The sequence below is a fragment of the Aquila chrysaetos genome, chromosome 26, assembly GCF_900496995.4.
Source record: "Aquila chrysaetos chrysaetos chromosome 26, bAquChr1.4, whole genome shotgun sequence".
Taxonomy (NCBI): domain Eukaryota; kingdom Metazoa; phylum Chordata; class Aves; order Accipitriformes; family Accipitridae; genus Aquila; species Aquila chrysaetos.
The window spans coordinates 10,435,714-10,455,289 of record NC_044029.1 but is presented as its reverse complement, the minus strand read 5'-3'; the positions used below and the strand labels follow the sequence as shown (position 1 = coordinate 10,455,289).

The following is a 19,576-nucleotide window of genomic DNA, read 5'->3' as shown; positions in this document are numbered from 1 at the left end:
CACAACCGATTAATAGGCTGGTGTGTTTGAAGAGCTCTTGGGAGTTCTCTGTTACCGTTCTGCCATGAAATTAGGCTGAATTGTGGGCTGATTTCACTGCCTCTCATGGCACTTATCCCCTTTCTGGATATTGCTTAAGCAGAAATTATTTGGTTTTTTGAATGCAGGGTTTCATCAAATGTCAGTACAGTTATAAGAATGTTTAGGACATCCTAAAAACATGTCCCTGCCTTACTTGACCTTTTGGGAAAATTTTCCTGTTGTATGATTATGATTTTCTGGAGTAACATATATTATGCTATCAGTCCAGTTTTGGATAATGGAAAACATACTTGTGTATCTGTTTGGTGACAGACAGCCACATGCACACAAAAACCTTCTAACAGAAGGAAGTTTAGTGTCATGCTCCAGATTTTTTCATCTGGCATGTTAAGATGATTTCCATCTTTTTTTTTTTTTTTTTTTTTTTTTTAAAATTACCTGTACCTTGTTGTTACAGCATGTGTCTGTCATGTGGTTTTGGTCTTCCAATTCAGCCTCTTTTAAAATTTATTTTATACAAAAAATAGGATAAAAATCCAAGTGTTTATAATGTGTTTAATTTAAACAAGTTTAAATGAAACTGACTGAAATCTTCTATGACTCTGAATTTTGTCTTCTAGTTCCTGATTCTGCACCAGAAAACATAACCTATAGGAACATCTCATCCATGGAAATTGAACTATCATTTTATCCACCATCCATTCCCAATGGAATCATACAGACTTACACAATATATCTCAAGAGGACTAATGGAACCGAGCAAAGAGTCATAAACACTACTCTTCTGACGCTACGTATTACAGGCCAGTATATAATGATTGGGAACTTATGGCAAATGTAAATTGTTCTGAGAAGGGATCAACAGACTGATGCAAATCAATTAGTTCACTGGTTGGACATGATCCTTCTTGTCCTTATATAAAGTTATATGCTACCTGTCCTGAGAAATAGCCTGTTGTGTCCTGCCGTAATGTGGCAGAACAGGCCACGAATGGTATAGAGTCTAACATATATCTGGTTTTTATTGTATTTTAGATGTTTATTATTATATTGTATTTTAGATGTTTAAAGTACAAGGAACTTCAGTAGATTTCTTTGCATATATATATCGCCGTAACAAAGTAAACACTCAAGTCACCTACATATCTTTCTGATCTTATTCTGGATAAAAATAAATACTTCCCTTTCCACTCACCTTTGCATCTTTTTCTATGTTCTGTCGTTGTTACTGAGGTATGACACAGCAGTTAATGCTGGGAGCTCAGTACCTTAACCAGTAAATTTTCAGAGTGCAGCTAAGGACAAACTGTAAAGCATTCTAGGAATATGAAGTATAAACTGGTAATTAGGGCTTTGCCCATTCGTTTGTTCATGCAGAATACTTTGTGTTCAAGTTTTCCTAATGCTTATTTCAGTCTCTAAAGACACAGATCTGTGTAAGTGATAGGCTTATTCAGCAGTTCAAAATACTTATGGTCCATTAAAAAACCTAATTTAGCCCAGTGAATGGTTGGTTTATTGAATTCTTCTTCTTTATGTAGATTTAATGAAATATACAGAATATACTGTAGAAGTGTCTGCTAGTACCACAATGGGGGAGGGCCTTCGTAGTTCACCTCTGCATATACTGACTGATGAAGATGGTAAGTCAGAAGTTGCAATGTATCATTGTCTGCCTGTAGTCTTAAATTAATCTTACAGATATGTGTAGGTTTTATATACTTTTTTTGCAATTATATCTCTGTATTGATATCTGTATCTATCTACACACAAACATACTCATCTGTCTGTCTGTCTCTCTTATCTATCTATCTATATATCTGTTACTTAATATATTTACCAGTACAAGCTATGTGAAATGACATGATTGCTGTGCATGGACATTTGGTCTTACCAATATCTTATGAATTTGAAGACTCTTAATTTACTAGTATTATTTTAATCTAATACACCACATGGTAGAATTAAATATTGTGTTTGGTTCTGCAGATATGTGAGAGTTGGAGAAAGGGAAAACCACCAAAAGACAGCTTGAATGGTCCAGGGACATTTCTGGTTCATTTGGAAATTTTTTGATTCTTCTAAAGAGATGCATGTACAGATACACATATATATATGTAGAATTATTAATACTATGAAAATGCTCAAAGTCCATCATCTGTAGTACTGCACTTCCAAATTGAGCAGGGGAGTGTTCTGCACTGTAGGCTGAGGGTAGAACACAGTTATTGCATCCCCTGCTAATTGGTACAGTAAGTCACATATCAGCAGAGGAACCGCAAAATGGTATTTGTACTTTCAGTACCCAATTTAGTTGTGGGAAATTATCATTGGTCCCCTCTATAGTTTCTGGAGGGGGAATTCTGAAAAAAATTCAAAGCAGAATCTTAACTTAGGTGCTGTCACTCACATTTTGGAGGAGCCTGTGTCTGTCCCTCTCCATCGCGTAGGGAGGAAGTCTCTGGAAACCTAGACTAAAGCAGCATTGACACAAACATCCCACCAGCCTTTCTCAAATTAAGTCTTTTTTCATGTTTTAGGGAGCACTGACTTGCCTAAGATCCAGGTTTTGATGATAACGGATCTTTGCAAATCTCCAAGATGATGTTGGGCTTACATTCATACTGTCAGTAATAAACCTTTGCTCAAGAGTAATGTTGCTGGAGCACACTGGGAACAGCTAATTTGGATAAATCCATCTTTTGCATAGAGTATTTTTATTTAGAGCAATGTAGATTCTATTCTTCAGCAAAAAATATCCTCTGAATAAGAACTGTAGAATGAACTACACATGCCAAAAAGACATGACATTCACAGTATGACAGATCTTTTATTATATAGCCACTGAGGATAATATAACAAGTAAAACACTAAATACAGCTGTCACCATTTTTCGCTAGTAAATACAGACATTCACTGAATTCAGTGAACCTTTGTTCATGAAAAATATTTTTTTTTCTGAAACGTACAGAGTTCTAAAACCTTTATGCCAACTTTTGAGGTAGTGAAAGAAGGAACAACAACTGAAAAACAACAATATTTATAATACACCACATGTTCTTTATTCACAGGAACACAGTGTTCCAAGGTTCAGACCAAATGTTTCATAGATTTGCTAATAGCTATGCTCAAATTCTCAATTTTCATGCATGACTACAGCTATGACCTGAATTTTTAGTGCATGATGCTCTTTGGTTTAATTTGAGAAAAACAAAAGTAATTCTAATATTACTTCATAGTGAGACATATATCCGTGAATCAAGATGAAGAAAAATATTTACTTCTCAATAACATGCTAATACAAACAGTGTCACTTATGCATACAGGGGTATATTTTTCCTCAGCAATATTTATATGAACTGTAGAATGAAATCAAACATGGTCTAGCATTTTCATTTACTTACGTTGTTTCCCTACACAGTTGTGACATGGTGTCATGTAGAGTTCATCTTAAAATGAATTTTAAGGGTCTCAGTCAATGCCTATCTTTATATTTGCCCTTGTGACATGTTAAATGTATGAATGTGGTCCTTATTTGATGGAGTGCATAGATTTTACCGCTGCCTAGTATCCCATATTTTTATCATCTCTCAATGCCATGCTTATCCATTTTTCCACCTTTTTGTGCTTTGTATCATTCTTTACAGCACCTCTTTTTCCTCAGGAGAACTATTTTGCTATATTTTACATGTGTTCATACCTATAAAGATCTTGCTTTTATAAGAAGGGGAAAAAAAAAAAATTACAGCAATGTACTTGGACAGTAGGTGAATCACTGTGACCTACCCGTTGCTCTGTTTTCTCATGAAGTACTTTTTCCATTGAATCACAGAAACAGATGTTCTAACACCACCATGCAAAATCTTCTTTTATCATCTGTCAGAAAAAGGAAAAGAAGCTGCACTTTAACATTAGTTGATGGATACTGCACCGGTGTAGTACAAAGTTCACTTTCCATCACAAATAATTAAAAACCTATTTAAGGATGCTGCGTATCTCATCGATCTTAGCTGTTTAACAAGATGTTGTGTCCTGTTCTCTCATTTTATAGCTCCGAGTTCTCCTCCAGAATCCCTCTCCGTAAAACAGTTGTCGGGTGTCACTGTGAAGTTGTCATGGAAACCTCCGCTGGAGCCAAACGGAATTATCCTCTATTACACAGTTTATGTCTGGTAAGATTTTCTGGAAGTAGTTCTGAGGACAAATATTAATCTGTAACCTATCAGGAATGTTAGGTTTTTCTTACACAATGTGTTGATTACACGTTTTTGGAGAATGAATATTCATCCAGCACTTAAAATACTAGCCTTTTGTATATACAAGTTCAGATATAATGTAGTAGCTGAAAATTGGGGTATTAAATATTTTGTAACCATTTTCCACATTTTTCTAAAGGTTATGTTATGTTAAATGAATTTAAATTTAAATTAGAGAATGGTGACTATTTTCATTATATTCTGATTAGGCCTATTGTAAGGCAGGGCACAAGCCTATGCTAAATTGTCAAGGAGATTTAAAATAGAGAAATATTTCTTCCTTCTGTAGAAAGTGTGTAAGACCAATGTTAAGAGTCTTTGTATGTGCTATCAGTTATGTCTACTGTTATATTTTGTATTTATTATATTCATAGCAAATGAGTATTTTTTAGCAGATATTTTTCACTTAATGTGCTTTATTTTTTCCTATCTATCCTTTCTTTTTCCCTATTTTTTTTCTCTGTCATCCCTCCTGGGATCTTTTTTCACCTTTAAAAAGGAGTTTTGTCACTTAAAAACTTGCAGCTTCTATCCTATTCTCTGGATAACATAGTTTGGTCTAGTGATGTGGCATCTCTTCAAAGATCTATGTGTAACTTCTGCTGGTAGTGAAAAGATTTTGTTATTGATTGCTTTTAATATATTGCATTTATGCTGTACCATTTTATGGCCACTACTAAGGTGCAGGAAGCAAATGCTAACATGCACCTTATGAGATGTGAACCAGATGTGCAAATCAGCAGTCATTATAAACACACTACCATTGAGCTTACATTTATTATTTTAATGTTACTTGACAGTTTTGGGGTAGGGTTTGGCCTCAGATCCTATTGAATTTTTTTTAAATTATAGCATCTAGTTAAGTTGTTGATAAAGTGAACAGGAGTGAGCTCTTCTTTCCAGAAAAGTTAAATTTGGCTTGTCTTGTTACTTCTACTGTATTGGCAAGGTCTGGTGCTCTTTAACCACAAAAAACATTAAATTAAAGACTATCCTCTAGCTAGGAAACAGTTACTTCATGATAAGGATTATGGTTTTGACACAGGCTGTGTTCAAAGACTTGAGATTATACAACTTTTCATCCTTATATTGCCTTAAAGGTTACTGCTTTTGTTATTATGACAAATGAGTAAGAATTATTTTTTAAAAACTGCTAATTGATTCATCTTTCTAAATATTTGAATTAAGCAACCACATAACTTTTTGCACTAAGCCTTGTCCTTTTTCCTTCCATACGCTCCTTGCTCTGTCTTATCTGTCCTTACTGTGCCATATCTAAAATTAGAGAGGCATTAGGTATCATCTTGAGGCAAGGACATTGGAGAAAAACTCCCGTTGCCTTCAAAGGGGACACAACTTCACTCCTTCCTTGGAGGGTTTGGGGTGGGGGGGGCAGGGAAGGAGGGGAATTTTAAGTATTTAAGAGAATTCTCTATACAATTTCATAAAATGCATTGCAGTGTGAGATTTGACAAGGCAAACTGCTGAGCCATAGTTGCTGCTTTTGGGAGGTATTCAATATATTTTGGGGGAGATAGTTAATCCCAGAGCCTCTCAATAAAGCAGAAAGAAGAAGGTTAATACAGATGTTAAATAAATGTTCCTTCCCTTAAATATATTGCAACAGTTACAGAGAATTTGGTAACCTTTCTTTAATGGATTGGGAACAAGAATCCACAACTACTAGAATAGAAAGGGTAGTATCTGTAATGGTTTTTTTGTTATTATCTTTCATGGAATTTGTCGCAAGACAAGGTGGTTTTGGGTGCTAGCAGGTAGCAAAGCAACTTTCTGCGTGCCTTTAGTCTACAAACTCATATTCCTTGAGTCTGCAATTCTAGAGTATCAAAGGCATATTAACAAAGTTGCTGAACTTGTATATAGCTCTTGTCTTTTGGCATTATCCTGTTCAGCAAATTTTTGTGAGATAATTACTGATTAGATCTACTTTGAGGTACAGATTTTTAAGAAAATATGGTACCTGTCTTAGTCAAGTGAAAGTATGCAATTTCTTAGAACCTCTTTTGTCTGGGTTTCTGAAAGATATCATTCAAAACTTAATATTATTGTTCTTCATTAAAATTCCTTGGCTTAGCTCATTCTGCTAGGTACTTTCTCTCTCACTGTCTGTGAAGACTGCGCTCACTTTGACCAGTGTTTCCTTATTGTTTGGATTGCAATCTCAGTTGTTTCTAAATAGAAAATCAACTTTTCTTGAAACACCATAAGCTTTTACTCTTCTGTCTAACTATGCCTGATTGTGGAAACGTTTTTTGGCAAATAAGATGTTATAAGAATGCAATTACTCAGAGTAGAAGTGTTTGCAGCACTAAGCTGTGGATTTTCTTCTTACTTAAATTATAACCAGCTACGTTTTTCCATACTAAGAATATATTGGGCAAAGATCCAAGAACAGATATCTTTTCTTTGTGTAGAATTTGATAACTGCAGCTGCAACCTTTTGTATCTCTTTACTGACTATTCAAGATGTCAGAAATTTGGAAAAAATGTAAAAGTTGTTAACTTTCTTTGTTACCAAGAGCATTTCCCATGTCAAGAGACATTCCACTCAAAATCTGAAAGGGATAGGGAGAATTTAGTTTTTTCATTCTCATACATTTTCCTCTTCTAATTGTTTGTTAATGTAACTTTATTTCAGGAGTATCAGATAGTGATATTTGCTAATGGGACATTCATTCATTTATCAAAGGATGAAAATCAGTCCATCTAATAATTTTGAATCATCCTTTCCCTTTTTTTTTTTTTTTTTTTTAGAATTAGAAGTCATTGTCTTGTTTGTTAAGAGGTCCACAGTGACTCCTGGAGCAAGATACTCAGTTTTACTTGTCAAATTATCATCCCTCTATGAAATCCCATTAAAGACACAGGGCACCCACATATACAGAAATCTTTGCAGGAATGGAACTTTAGCTAGCTTTTTTCACTGCTGGTTTTCTTCATCAAAGATTAAATTAATTTAATGAGGAATAACAGACTTTTTGAATTCAAGTTAGTTATTTCTGTATCTTATTTTACTTTCTGATAATCATTTCATACCTATGCTAATACCAGCGTTTTATTAATGTTACATCTTACAATCTTTCTAGGCGGGTTTTGACCTGACTAGAGTTCCATTCTGATCCCCTGCTACATTCCACCAGAATTAACTCAGCACCAGCTAATTCCTGTTCCATATCATCTTCTATTATTCCATTTATAACTTCAGCCTTCTGACCAATTTCACAGAGTCACAGTAGGGCATGCTCCCTGCTATAATCTTTTTATATTTCGCTATTCCTGTCCAGGGAGACAGTTTAGTTATGCCCTACTGTGTCCTTCCCAAGGGTACCACATAACCATTTGATAGCAGTTACTAGATGGACATGCTCCTCTTTGATATTCCATATAATTGTTGTCTTTGCTGATGTAATTTACAAATATATTTCTGTGGTGTTTTTTTTTTTTTAAAAAAAGCAAAATTAAGAGCCCTATTTTGATGCAGCAGTACAAAAGTGAGCTTTTCAACAGAAAAGACAAAAGTTATCCCAGTCTTTTTTTAAAGCCTAAAGTATTTGTATTTACCACAATACTGCATTTTTCAATTTTATATTGTATGTCACAGTTGTATACATACAGAAATGGTGTGTATATATAATTAATAAAATACTTTTTCTTTAGGAATAAAATGTCAAAAAGGAGTGTTAATGTAACAGAAACATCACTGCAGTTCACAGACCTGGAAAAAAACTATGAGTATAGTGCTTACCTAACAGCAAGTACAAGATTTGGAGATGGCAACATAAAAAGTGATACTATAACATTCAGAACTTCAGAAGGAGGTAAGCTTATATATAGTGTGAATTTTTAATTTCATTCAGCCTTAAATTTCTGTCAGCCTTTTTGAAGTTAATAAAGCTACTGAAGTACAAGTGGCATTTGACTGGTCAAGAAGAGACATTCTACCTGTCTATTTGTATGTGTGTCTGTCTGTGTGTGTACGTGTATCTATGGCTCTGTAAAATTATGATGGGTATTTCTGTTAATTTACGGAACAAAACTTTGCATTTCCCTTCAAGACAGGTAAGATTAAAATAATTTAATTTTAAATTTTGAAAAAAATCAGATTAATTTTAGAATATACTTTAATAGCTCTTTGCTTTATCTTGCTGTGACACAACTTCCGCTAGGGAAAATACTCTTTAGAGTCTCTCTCGCAAGTCTGAAATGGTTTTAATATGAAAATAAAATCTGTAAGTGTACACTGATTTGTTTATTCTATTTTAATGATTTTATACTTCCAACATGATAGATGACTTTTATAAATGATCATACTATATACTGTGCTTTGAAAGTCATTCAGTTGAATTATCGTTTCTGGTTTTCCAATGAATTATATTGCTACGATCTGTTCCAAAATGTATAGTATGCAGGCATATTCCAGAATCATCCTGCATAGATAAACTGACTTCCTAACACACAATCACTGGCAGGATTAGCATCTGTCCAAGCCATCCCTCAAAAGACTGTCTAAATCATCAGGTTGTAGGTATTCCCAGTCTTTGCTACTGAAGCTGTTATGGAAACATGAACTGACTTTTTAGGGCAGGATTTTTAGGAACTGATCCTGGAGTTCCCCCTTCAATTAATATTTTAGTATTTTATACAAACTAGAACAGCCCAAAGCAACAGAGATAAGATAACTTATAGTGTTCAGTACTCTACTGCATGTTGTGTATAGCACTTGGATGGCGAGAAATACAGATTTAAATTCTCTTAAGCTGACTTAAGGAACCAAATTTGAGTCTCCTACATCACTGCTGCTATTCTTTACCGGATAGGAGGAGAGGCTAATTGAAGAAGACTTACAGAGTCTTTCCTGCACGTCTAATAGGCTGAGGAAAGATGAAAACACAGAGATGATCGTACTGCCCAAGCTTAAGTATCTGGTTTACCTGCCTGAGTTGGGAGCCTAAATTCTCATTATAATCAGCAAAGAGAGAACATGGCTTTTAATTTAGGTTTTCTGAAACAAATCCTTTTTTTTACTATTAACTGTATATGGAGCGTAGAGGCCTAATTCAGTCAACTTCCATGTCTGCAAATTAGACTTTCCATGTGCTCAAAGCACTAAGTACAGGACAAATTCTATAAGCAAAAAGTATCTGTTTACAGATGCAGCTAAATACAAACTTGTCTGAAAAAATAGCATTTTAAAAAATTGTTTACATCTACTATTTTATTTCATCATTTCCTGAAGCAGTTTTTATACCATAATCAGAAATACATTTAATTTGACATAGGATGTTGTTAAATCTATAGTGCATGTTTCTTGGGCACCAAAATGTACAAAACCTTGCGTTAGGTATGCTAAAACTTAACATTTTTCCAGCACCAAGTGATCCACCGAAAGATGTTGTGTACAGAAACCTTACTTCCACATCAATATTGCTATTCTGGTCTCCTCCTCAAAAGCCTAATGGAAATATACTGTACTACTCAGTTTATTTCAAAAATAATTCAGGAATATTCATACAGGTAAGCTTATTTTTCTGTTCTTCTTTTGTAGAATTCAATAAAGTGTTCTAATAATTCATTAAAGATTAAATCAAATTTATAGTGATCAATATTTTTTTTATATTTCCTTTATCACAAGGCAGTTTTTTAACTTATAAAGACAGACGCACATCTTGTAATCATATGTGTTGCGTTGTGCATCTCATTGGATATTCATATCATTAAGCATTTAAAGCAAATAGGTTTTGCGTAATATTCCATATTACAAAGTTTATATGTATGTACGTATATATACACACATACATCTAATACATACATATGCACAACATGTATAGATAGACACATGACCAATTACGTTCATTGCACACCCTTAATCTCTTTATTTTAGTCTAATCTATCAATTTGAATAAATTTCTGTAACAGTTTCAGTTTTACTTTTTAATGCATGTTTGTACAGTCCTGAAAATAAGAAGATAATGTCAAAGTAGTGAATACATTATTATTTCATATTTTTGTTACTCTCAAAAGGAAATTACTGTTTAGTATATTGAAACAAAGATATTGAGATTCCTAAGTTAAAGCATAAAAGATAAATAAACTGTTATTTATAATTTTTTGGTGATCTGCACATTTCCATGTAGGTTTTTTTGTTGCTACATTCATCCTTAATTATGCACCATATTTATTAATTGTATATATAGTTTTTCTGTTGTCCTTTCTAAGACTATATTACAATACAGAAATATAATAAGAAGAAATAAGCTTTCTTGACAGGTTTTTGGTCACAAGCTTTACACGTGTGGAAGAAAAGAAAGAAATATAAATTCATGAAGAAACTTATGCATGAAAAATTACCTCTACTGCATAACTTTAGGCTCAAGATATGTCTAGTGTGAGGTATGCATGTGTTTGATGATAACTAGAAAAAAATATTCACAAATTTTACAAATGCCTGTGACTGAATAGTTGCTGACATACTTCAGTGTATACACTTCTCTGACTTCTGTGAAGCTGTGTGGTTGCCAGGCTCTGTCTGCATAGTTTCAGGTGCAAGCAGGACCGTGCCATGAATTCACATTCTGATGAGATTAAAATCAGGGCTACATTTCAGAGCTTCAGACCTTGCTTGCACATGCCGCTATACCAACAGCATTTTTCTTAGCCTGACAAATCCCTGGAGAAACCTTTACACCAGTGCATTACCTGAACTAGCCCATCCTATGAAGAGTGTCTACATTTATCTGATCTTGGACAGCTCAAGCGATTTTAGAGGAGGACTATGGACTTGAGCTATTCCTGCCTTTGGGGAGGTGGAACTTTGAGGTGAATGAGTAAGGTGAAACTGATACACTGAGAGCTAAAATCCCTCTGGATGTGCCCAGGATTCTGGAAATGAAGGAGCAAGATAGGGAAGATGGAGCACAGTAACATTGGCCCAGCAAGGTGAGGGTCCAGTTTCATTATCATGTGATGTAGTTGGGCAAGGAAAGGATGGTGGCATGGGTGGAAGTTACCGTGGCTTTGGCATATTATGTGGTGGATGACAGAAAAGCGCTGACGGTAGCTCCACTTCTAGGTGTGGAAACTACCATTTTTGCCCTTTCAGCTCTGGTTTTTAACCCATCCCTCTGCCATCAGAAGATAGGCTTCAGCTGCTGTTGCATCTGTCTCTTACTGGCCATGGGAGATCACCATTAATCTCTCAAATCATGATCCAGTCCTAAGCTGTCTGCTCCCCTTAACTCCCTCTGCTCTTCACATGCCTTTCTGTTCGCTATTTGGCATGGCAACTACCGTATCTACATTGCACTCCTTTTCTGTACCTTGACATTCCTGTGGGTGCAGGACAGATTTCAAACAGGAGAAAAAAACAACTCTCCCTTGCTCGTTTCTGTCAGATATTTTATATTACTCTTTTTACAACAGAGAAATGCATGTGTGAAAGCCAGCCTGATACATATATATATATATAGTGTATATACATGACATATACAGACAGTTGTAAACTGTATGAGTGTGTGCACACATACAGCTTACAACTGTCTGTAACTTAGAAGTATAACCATGTAGTTGCAGGGTCTGTTGGTAAGTTTTGTATTGCACACATTTGGAAAGAAATAATCCTTAGTTGGAATACTCTGCATCTAGGTCACCATTCTGCTTATGTTTATCTGAACCATATCTTCAGTTTGGGAAATGATACAGGAGAATTAAAAAAGTAGATGATCTTTTCACATTTCTAGGAACCTCATCTTCTCAGACACACTGCTATAGGCAGTCATTCTCTGCCAGTCTTTCATCTGTTTCGTTGTCAGGACATAATAACAGAGGTCCAAGTCTTAAAGCATGTCTTCTAGATGCCTGAAAAAACATCCTGGCTGAAGAATATCAAGCAAATTAACATCTTCCAATGCTGTCATAATCTGAAATAGAAACAAAAGTCATACTAAAACTAGTGTTATTCTGTTGTCTCAAGTTTTCACTTCTCACACATTCTCAAAGTCCTCAGGCATATTAAAACCTAATTAGTATAAAGCACTGATTATGAATATGTTAAAAACAGGGAATTAGTAGCTGCAGAGAAAAGCATTTTGTTTAGGGGGAAAAAAAACAAAAGACCTGAGATAAAGGATGCAGTTTGCTCCTTGACATGATGCAGAAACTTGCAGGAAAAACATTTTCCTTTAAAAAAGAAAAAAAAGTTACATACCTTCATAGGGCAGAAAAATAATGTATAATTTCTTTGCTTTACAGGTCTACATGAAAAATCACACTGCGGCTGTCCAGTCAGAAGGCCCGGGATGCTCAGACCTAGGATTCAGAACCAGAGCAGCAGAAGGAAAAATTTAGTGATGGAGATTAGATTTGAGGATTTTGGTAGATGAGTGGGCTGTTTCTATGGGGATGCTGACAGGTTGTAAAAGAGAGTGTCAGAGAGGGAGGAATGACTGGTAGCCAAATAGAAGAAACTATCACTTGCACTAGGCTAGGTTCAAGTTCAGCTTCATCTTTCAACTTCTGCTGCCATAGGTCTAGGGAAAATGCTGCTTTTTGGTTTACATTCACTACTCTGCCCCAGTGCCATAAAGATATGGCACATATTCTGGCAAAGGGCACTTCCTACACAGATGTCATGGCAGTGTACCTCTTGTTCACGTCACTTCTCTGTGACACTGGTGGATTCCTACAGTTCAAGCTTTCACTGTTTGCAATAGCAGCTTTGCAAGTTTTGCTCCACGGTGCCTTGCATGGTGCTTGAAGCAATCATACTGTCCACGTTCTCATTCTTATCAAGGAAAGAAGACAAAGAATTTATAGAAGTAATTGTCTCATTGCTAAATACTGATCTATAAGAGGTATCATTTACTTGAATAAACTCTTTCATTCAATCTCTCTATACTTGTGTTTTGATTAGCAAGAAAGTGGAAAAGGTGCTAATTACAAATACAAATTTATGTTTGGAGAAAGTTCTCCAGCGTAGCAATTTCAGTACAGGTGACAACTGTCCTGCTCTGCCAAACCAGACAGGCGAACCAGGAGCTAAGTAGAGAAAAAAAGCCCACCACCCTTCTAGAGACTGAACATTAGGCCCCAAATCATCCAACCCCTGTGCTTCAAAGCCAACCTAAGTGCACATGACTGGACACAGTTCAGAGTGGAATTCGACTTGGTCTGCCCTCAGGATGCAGCCAAGGGATGCAAGCAATGTGCTATATTAATTTAACAACCAAACATTTTCTTTCACCAGTATGACCAAAATAGGGATAAAAGGGGAACTTCCCTAAAATACAATGCAAATTTTTTAAAAGATAACCTCAGATTGGTACAGCACACAAAAAGGAAATATCTTCACTTGGGTTGGTACTGGAACATTACGCTCCTTGAGGAATGGCTTGGATTAGCCCTCACAGGGTCACCGCTCTCACCTGATTGCCAGAGTCATGTATGGGATACTCTAACTCAAAACAACATTGCAATACAATGAACCTAAAGAAGGAAACTGAACAGGGGGAAAAGGTTAACAGTGAAGAACTGCAGCACTGTGTTGTCTGTATACAACTAATTACAGCTTTATGCAACTGGAAATTTCTGCCGCTTCCTGAGGTGTAGAAGATACTACTTTCTGCTGATGCTTTCATGGCCTGTGTGTATTGCTTACACTTAGCTGCTTTTAATAATCTGATACTTTGCTATGTCAAAACTTCTTTCATGTGTGGATGAAGAAAGGGACAGAAGGAAGAATTTCTTCAGCTGTAGCCAAAGATCCTAAGCTGTTTGCTTTCATCTGCAGCCACAGTTAATTGTAAAACTTCCTATAGTGTTTTATCCCCAGGGTACAATTAGTACAAGTTTCATCTTTTCTCATTTTGTACCCACACAGTTCTTCCTGCTCACCCTTACTCTTAATTATGTGTTCATTCTTTTCTAATATTTTGTCATATCAGAAGTTTAAGGTAATCCCCAGTCCTTGGACTCCTCATAGTAAGGGGACTACCTCTTAAAACAGGTTTTGTTGAACCACCAAAAAGCCTGTTGTTATAGTGTTCACATTGGTTCACTGAGTCCTTAACTGCCAGACAGCTGACTAAATTGTAAAGGTATGCTTTTTAAACTAAGAGTTGGGTTTTCAGCTGTTCATACCAGTAAACTCCCATTAAATCTAGAGTCAAAACTTGGTGTGGTACCTTTGACATTTTTACCTTGAAAACTCAGAGAATTATTTAAGGTGTTTTTTTAATCTTATTATTAGATATTCTTATCAATTACTAATTATTAATAATTACAATAACTAATAATAATAACAATGGGAGGGTAGTAAAATTATGCTTCTGGGTCAGAAGGTATTTTCTGTGATACTGTGCTTGAGCATCAGAAAGTTTAATTAAACACCTTAGAATTCGATCCTCTCTTTCCTGTATTTTACCCTACCCAAGTGTAAACCAAAGGTCTTCCGAGCCTTTTTCAGTTAGGTGAAGATAGTGTGAGCTTCCATCTACATTTAGAAGAAAGTCATATATTAAGGTGGAATTTCTTAGTATTTTAACTGATGTTGACTTAACCTAATCTTTCAGACAAACCTAACAGTGTGCTTTAAGTCTGTTAATAGGAGTGCATATAGAAATTTATACTACCAATTTGTACAGCTTCTGTTCTGCATTCAAAACAAAGGCTTACATTTTCATTGCCAAACAAACTGTTTATTTATGTTACGTGAGCAGTAGTGACTATAGGCAATACTAGGTCTTCAGATATTGGTATAAAAATCTCAGGGAAATGAATGAGAGTGTCACCTATTGTCTTCTGCAGAAACAGAATAATTTTGCCTGTACAAAAATATTGGTGAAGTGTTATATTAGATATATAAATTGATATGTATTGGTGACAGACATCAAGATTGCATACTGAACTATCAGTTTGCACAGTACTGACTCAACTGTTTGGTAGAGTGTATCACAGTGACTTCTTCAGTAGGAATTTTCCTCAAGAGAAATATAACCCATTTTTTAGTATGTGGTTTTAGTATGTCTGTGTTGATAAGTGGTATTTCTGAATATAAATATGCAACAATTACAGCCACCTTCCTCCTGTTTTAGTAAGTCTGCTATCACAGCCTCTCTTTTTTAGGAAAGCATTTAATTTAAAGCTAGCTTTGATTTTAAGGAGGTGGAGGGTGTGAATAAGATGTAACACTGAAAATAGTGGGTAAGCCAAATAACTGGAATGTGTACTAGGCAATGCATGAGGGGGTTGGGCAAAATCTACCTCACCATGAAAACGTTGCTATGCAGAAAAATTAGGAGGACTTCTTTGGTTTTGAGAAGTCTGCTCAATGGGGCAAACGTGGCTGCCAGAGAGGAATGATACCGACTCTTCGAATCAGGAGCAAAGCTTTGACTTCCTACCCAGTGCTGGAGCTGAATATGCTTATGGGGTACATAACCTCTCAACAGTTTTTAAATAGTGAACCAAACTGCTTTGGATCATCTAAGTCAAGTTCCTGTAAAGCAGTGGGTGATTTGACACATTCAGTTATGTAGTAGAGCTGACCTTACATAAATAATCTGATTTATATTTTTTTCTTTTCAGTTTCCAAAATGGTTTATTCCAAACAGGAACAGCCTCCTCAGAGTGGCTTATCTAGAGCACTAACCTATTGCTACAGTCACAGTTTTAGTGGATTTTTTTATATGGTTCAAAAGAAAGTGGGTTCTGGTGGAGTCCTTTTGTTAGCAAGTAACTGCACAAAGAAAAGAAATTCTGTCTGTTCCTTCCATTTAATGCAATCCACTGAGTATAGACAATCGCATTAGAAATAATGGCATATTTTTAGTGGAAAGGACAACTAACAAAAGGAACAGTTTATCAAGTGTTGCGGTGAGATCTCTGCCACTGGAAGTTTTAAATTCAAAATCAGTCAATATTCTGTAAGATCTACTCCCATAATAATAGAATAAAGTGAGAGAAGTCCTTTGATTTGCTTCATGCAGATCAAGCAAGACAGTCACATGTGTGATCATGTAATCTATGAGCAATTAGCAGATGATACTTTTTTTGTTGTTTTCTTGATGCAATATGGATGAACACATTACAATGTTACAGACAATGTGTTTTAAAAAAAGGTGATCTGGCATCGAACAACTACAGACAACAAGAGTTGTCAATTATATACTCTGTATATATATACCAGGAGCAACAATAGACATCAAATAATAAATTACTTGAGTATTTCAGTAAAAATCAGGACTCGTTAGGAGTCAAAGTGTAGGTTTATGTCTCCTGAACATTATGGTGAATCACAGCTGGTGGTGGTGGTAATGGCTACATGGGAAACTAGAAAGAGGAATCAATGAATTAAAAACATTTTTAATGGCAACACTTTTTTTTTGTCCTTTAGAATTTCACAAGTTATGGTAACGACAGTGATGTCAGTATGTCCCAGTCTGCAGTTCTGGATGACTTGGCAAAATACAGCCATTATACTCTATGGTTAACTGCAAGCACAGCTTTTGGAGATGGAAACAAAACCAGTGAAATAATAGACGTATATACAGATCAGGATAGTAAGTTAATAACTTTTTTAATGCTCAGTGTATATCAGTGCTTCCATTTATTATATATTCTCTAACTTTAAAATTATGATGGCAAAGTTAAAAAAAAATCCAGTAAGTACTGTTTTCAATACTGCAGTATTTTTCTTTGCAAGGAAGACATTTTGATCTGAGTCTTTGCTTTATAATACTAAGAACATAGTTCACAAGCTGCTGCTTTGGATATGAGCAATAAAAATATTGTCTTAAACCACCATTAAGACTCTTTTGTTAAACAAATTTAATATAGATGATTATTCATATATGCCTTCAAAACATTTTGCTTTCAATAGTGAAACATAAATAATTTGTAAAAGTTGTACCAAATATTACAAGTGAGATTTACAGACTAATCATACTTTGAGCATTTATGTCTGTTTTGGTTTTGGATGCTTTATTACTGTAATCCGTGCATTTGTTTTTTGCTTATTGTCTTTCGTAGTCCCAGATGGTTTTGTTGAAAATCTGGTCTATCAAAACATTTCCTCATCTTCTGTAAATGTAAGCTGGCTTCCACCATCCCAGCCAAATGGCTTAGTCTTCTTTCATGTTTCTCTAAGTTTATTGCAACTGGGAACCCATAAGATACTGTCTTTCCTTACTTACAACACAAGCATAGTTTTTGACAATCTGGAGAAATATACTGATTACATTCTGAAAATCACACCAGCCACTGATAAAGGATCTTCTGAACTGCATACTCTAAGTCTGCATATAAGAACTGATGAAGATGGTAAGATAAGTATATTTTATTCATTCCTAAGGAAATGTAGGAAAAAACCAAATAGCTTTTTAAAAGAAAAAAAGATTATTGTTTATTTTTCCCATGTTATTTAAAGCTTTTTTGTTATACAATGACACAAAGAACTGCTACACATTTCTGTGTTGAGACTATGAAATAGAATTTTCCCCTCAGAGCACAACTTTAACTGATAGCTAAAAGACATTTTTCATTGTAACTCATATTTTTCTGAGGTTATCCTTGTTTTTCTCTTTCTTATTTCTTCATTTAGTTCCAGAATCAGCACCTATAATCAAAACATTTTCAAATCTCTCAACTACCTCAGTTATGCTTTCATGGGACCCTCCTGTTAAGCCAAGTGGTATTATAATAAGTTATGATTTAAATTTACTTGGGCCAGAAAGGAATAACTCATTCTCTACTACCAATAATTTTATCATCTTGGAAGACCTTCTACCATTCACATTATACAGCATTTATGCAGCTGCAAGAACAATAAAAGGACCTGGTCCATCTGCCGTGCTTCAGTTCTACACAGATGAGTCAGGTAAGCAAATCCAATCGTAACCAACTTTGAAATATTGGTCCTATGTTACTGCATCCATCTGAACATCAGACCCGGAGAGAGTTGAGATGAAGGATTCATTTTCCATTGGTCTGTGTGTGAAGAGCTTTCAGAAGAAGGAAACACTACAAGGGAAGTCTTTTCTGCGTTCTCCTCACGCCACTGCGTGCAAGAGGAGGTCGCATTCTGCATAGGATTAGAGAAATAATCTAAGGAGAAATGTCTTTTGCCTTTGGAATGTGTTACAGTTTGCCAAGTGTCAGGGATTTTGAAGCAAACAACAATACCTTTCTCTTCGTCTCCCCACGTAATTGAAAAATGATAAAATATGGAAATGTTTCTGACACATTCACACAGGTCTTCTTTACAGGGACCTCCTCTCACCTGCATGGTAAATGGCATATCTTGTAAATATATGTTGAGTTGCGCTCAATATATGTTGTGGGAAGTGAAGTATATCACATTCCAGTAATATATGTAATAGGACTTTTGTTAAATGCCTTAGTTCTGACAAGGGGGATGTTTAAGTGATGAGTAGATTTGTTAGATCTCTAACAAGATCCCTTGCTGACTAAACATGTATTTCAGATTAATGGAATTTGTTTCATGCCAAAGAGAAAGAAAAAGATTAAAATAGCAATGAAGTACTGTTTTGTTGAGTTCAGATACAAATGGTAGCAAAAGTACATAAGTTCTCCTTCTTCTCCAAAGTGTTTGGTTTGGTTTTGCCTGGATTATTTGTAATTTGAAACTCAATAGCATTTCTCTTTTGCAGTGCCACTAGCTCCACCCCAGAATTTGACCATTACCAACTACACTGCAGATTCTGTGTGGCTAAAATGGGACCCAAGTCCCCAGCCAAATGGTGTTATTATGAGGTATAATTTTAAGATTTACCAAAACAACACCGAAAAACTATTTTATCAGGTATGTTTATAATTATAAATTATAAAATATCAAGTATCATTGTAATTAAAATGTTATAATAAAGTATATAAATGATATAACAGTGTTTAATTTTTTTAAATACTTTTTTCATGCTTTAGGAACAAAATATGTGACAAATACTTCAAACATCTGTTATGCTCCTAGAATTATGAAGCTCCTCTAAATTCCTATTAAGACAGTTTACTTAACCTTCCACCACGCCTGTAATTCAATTTTTAAAATTAGATAGAAAAAAATTGTTAGATTTTAATTTGCTTTGAGCTTCTAATATTTCATTAATGATGAGTTTTATTAATCTTTAGTTCATATTTCCGTGTAAGTTTGATGTTAGTAAATGCCAGAAGTTACTTGTTTTACCTTGTGGCTACCTTTGTTTAGCTATTTAGTATCTGCACGCTTTCAAGATTCAGAAAGAATGACA

At 35.1% G+C, this 19,576-nt stretch overlaps 1 protein-coding gene across 2 annotated transcripts in view; it reads left to right on the top strand.

The window, feature by feature from the left end:
* Positions 1-19,576, top strand: part of PTPRQ (protein tyrosine phosphatase receptor type Q) — a 111,291-nt gene that overhangs the window by 26,421 nt on the left and 65,294 nt on the right. For both annotated transcript variants that reach the window (XM_030003179.2, XM_030003178.2), the window contains exons 15-23: positions 663-845; positions 1,584-1,685; positions 4,094-4,214; positions 7,977-8,137; positions 9,688-9,833; positions 16,708-16,873; positions 17,343-17,633; positions 17,914-18,189; positions 18,983-19,134. In XM_030003179.2, coding sequence (XP_029859039.1) covers positions 663-845; positions 1,584-1,685; positions 4,094-4,214; positions 7,977-8,137; positions 9,688-9,833; positions 16,708-16,873; positions 17,343-17,633; positions 17,914-18,189; positions 18,983-19,134 — 1,598 coding nt within the window. The remainder of the gene's footprint in view (positions 1-662; positions 846-1,583; positions 1,686-4,093; positions 4,215-7,976; positions 8,138-9,687; positions 9,834-16,707; positions 16,874-17,342; positions 17,634-17,913; positions 18,190-18,982; positions 19,135-19,576) is intronic.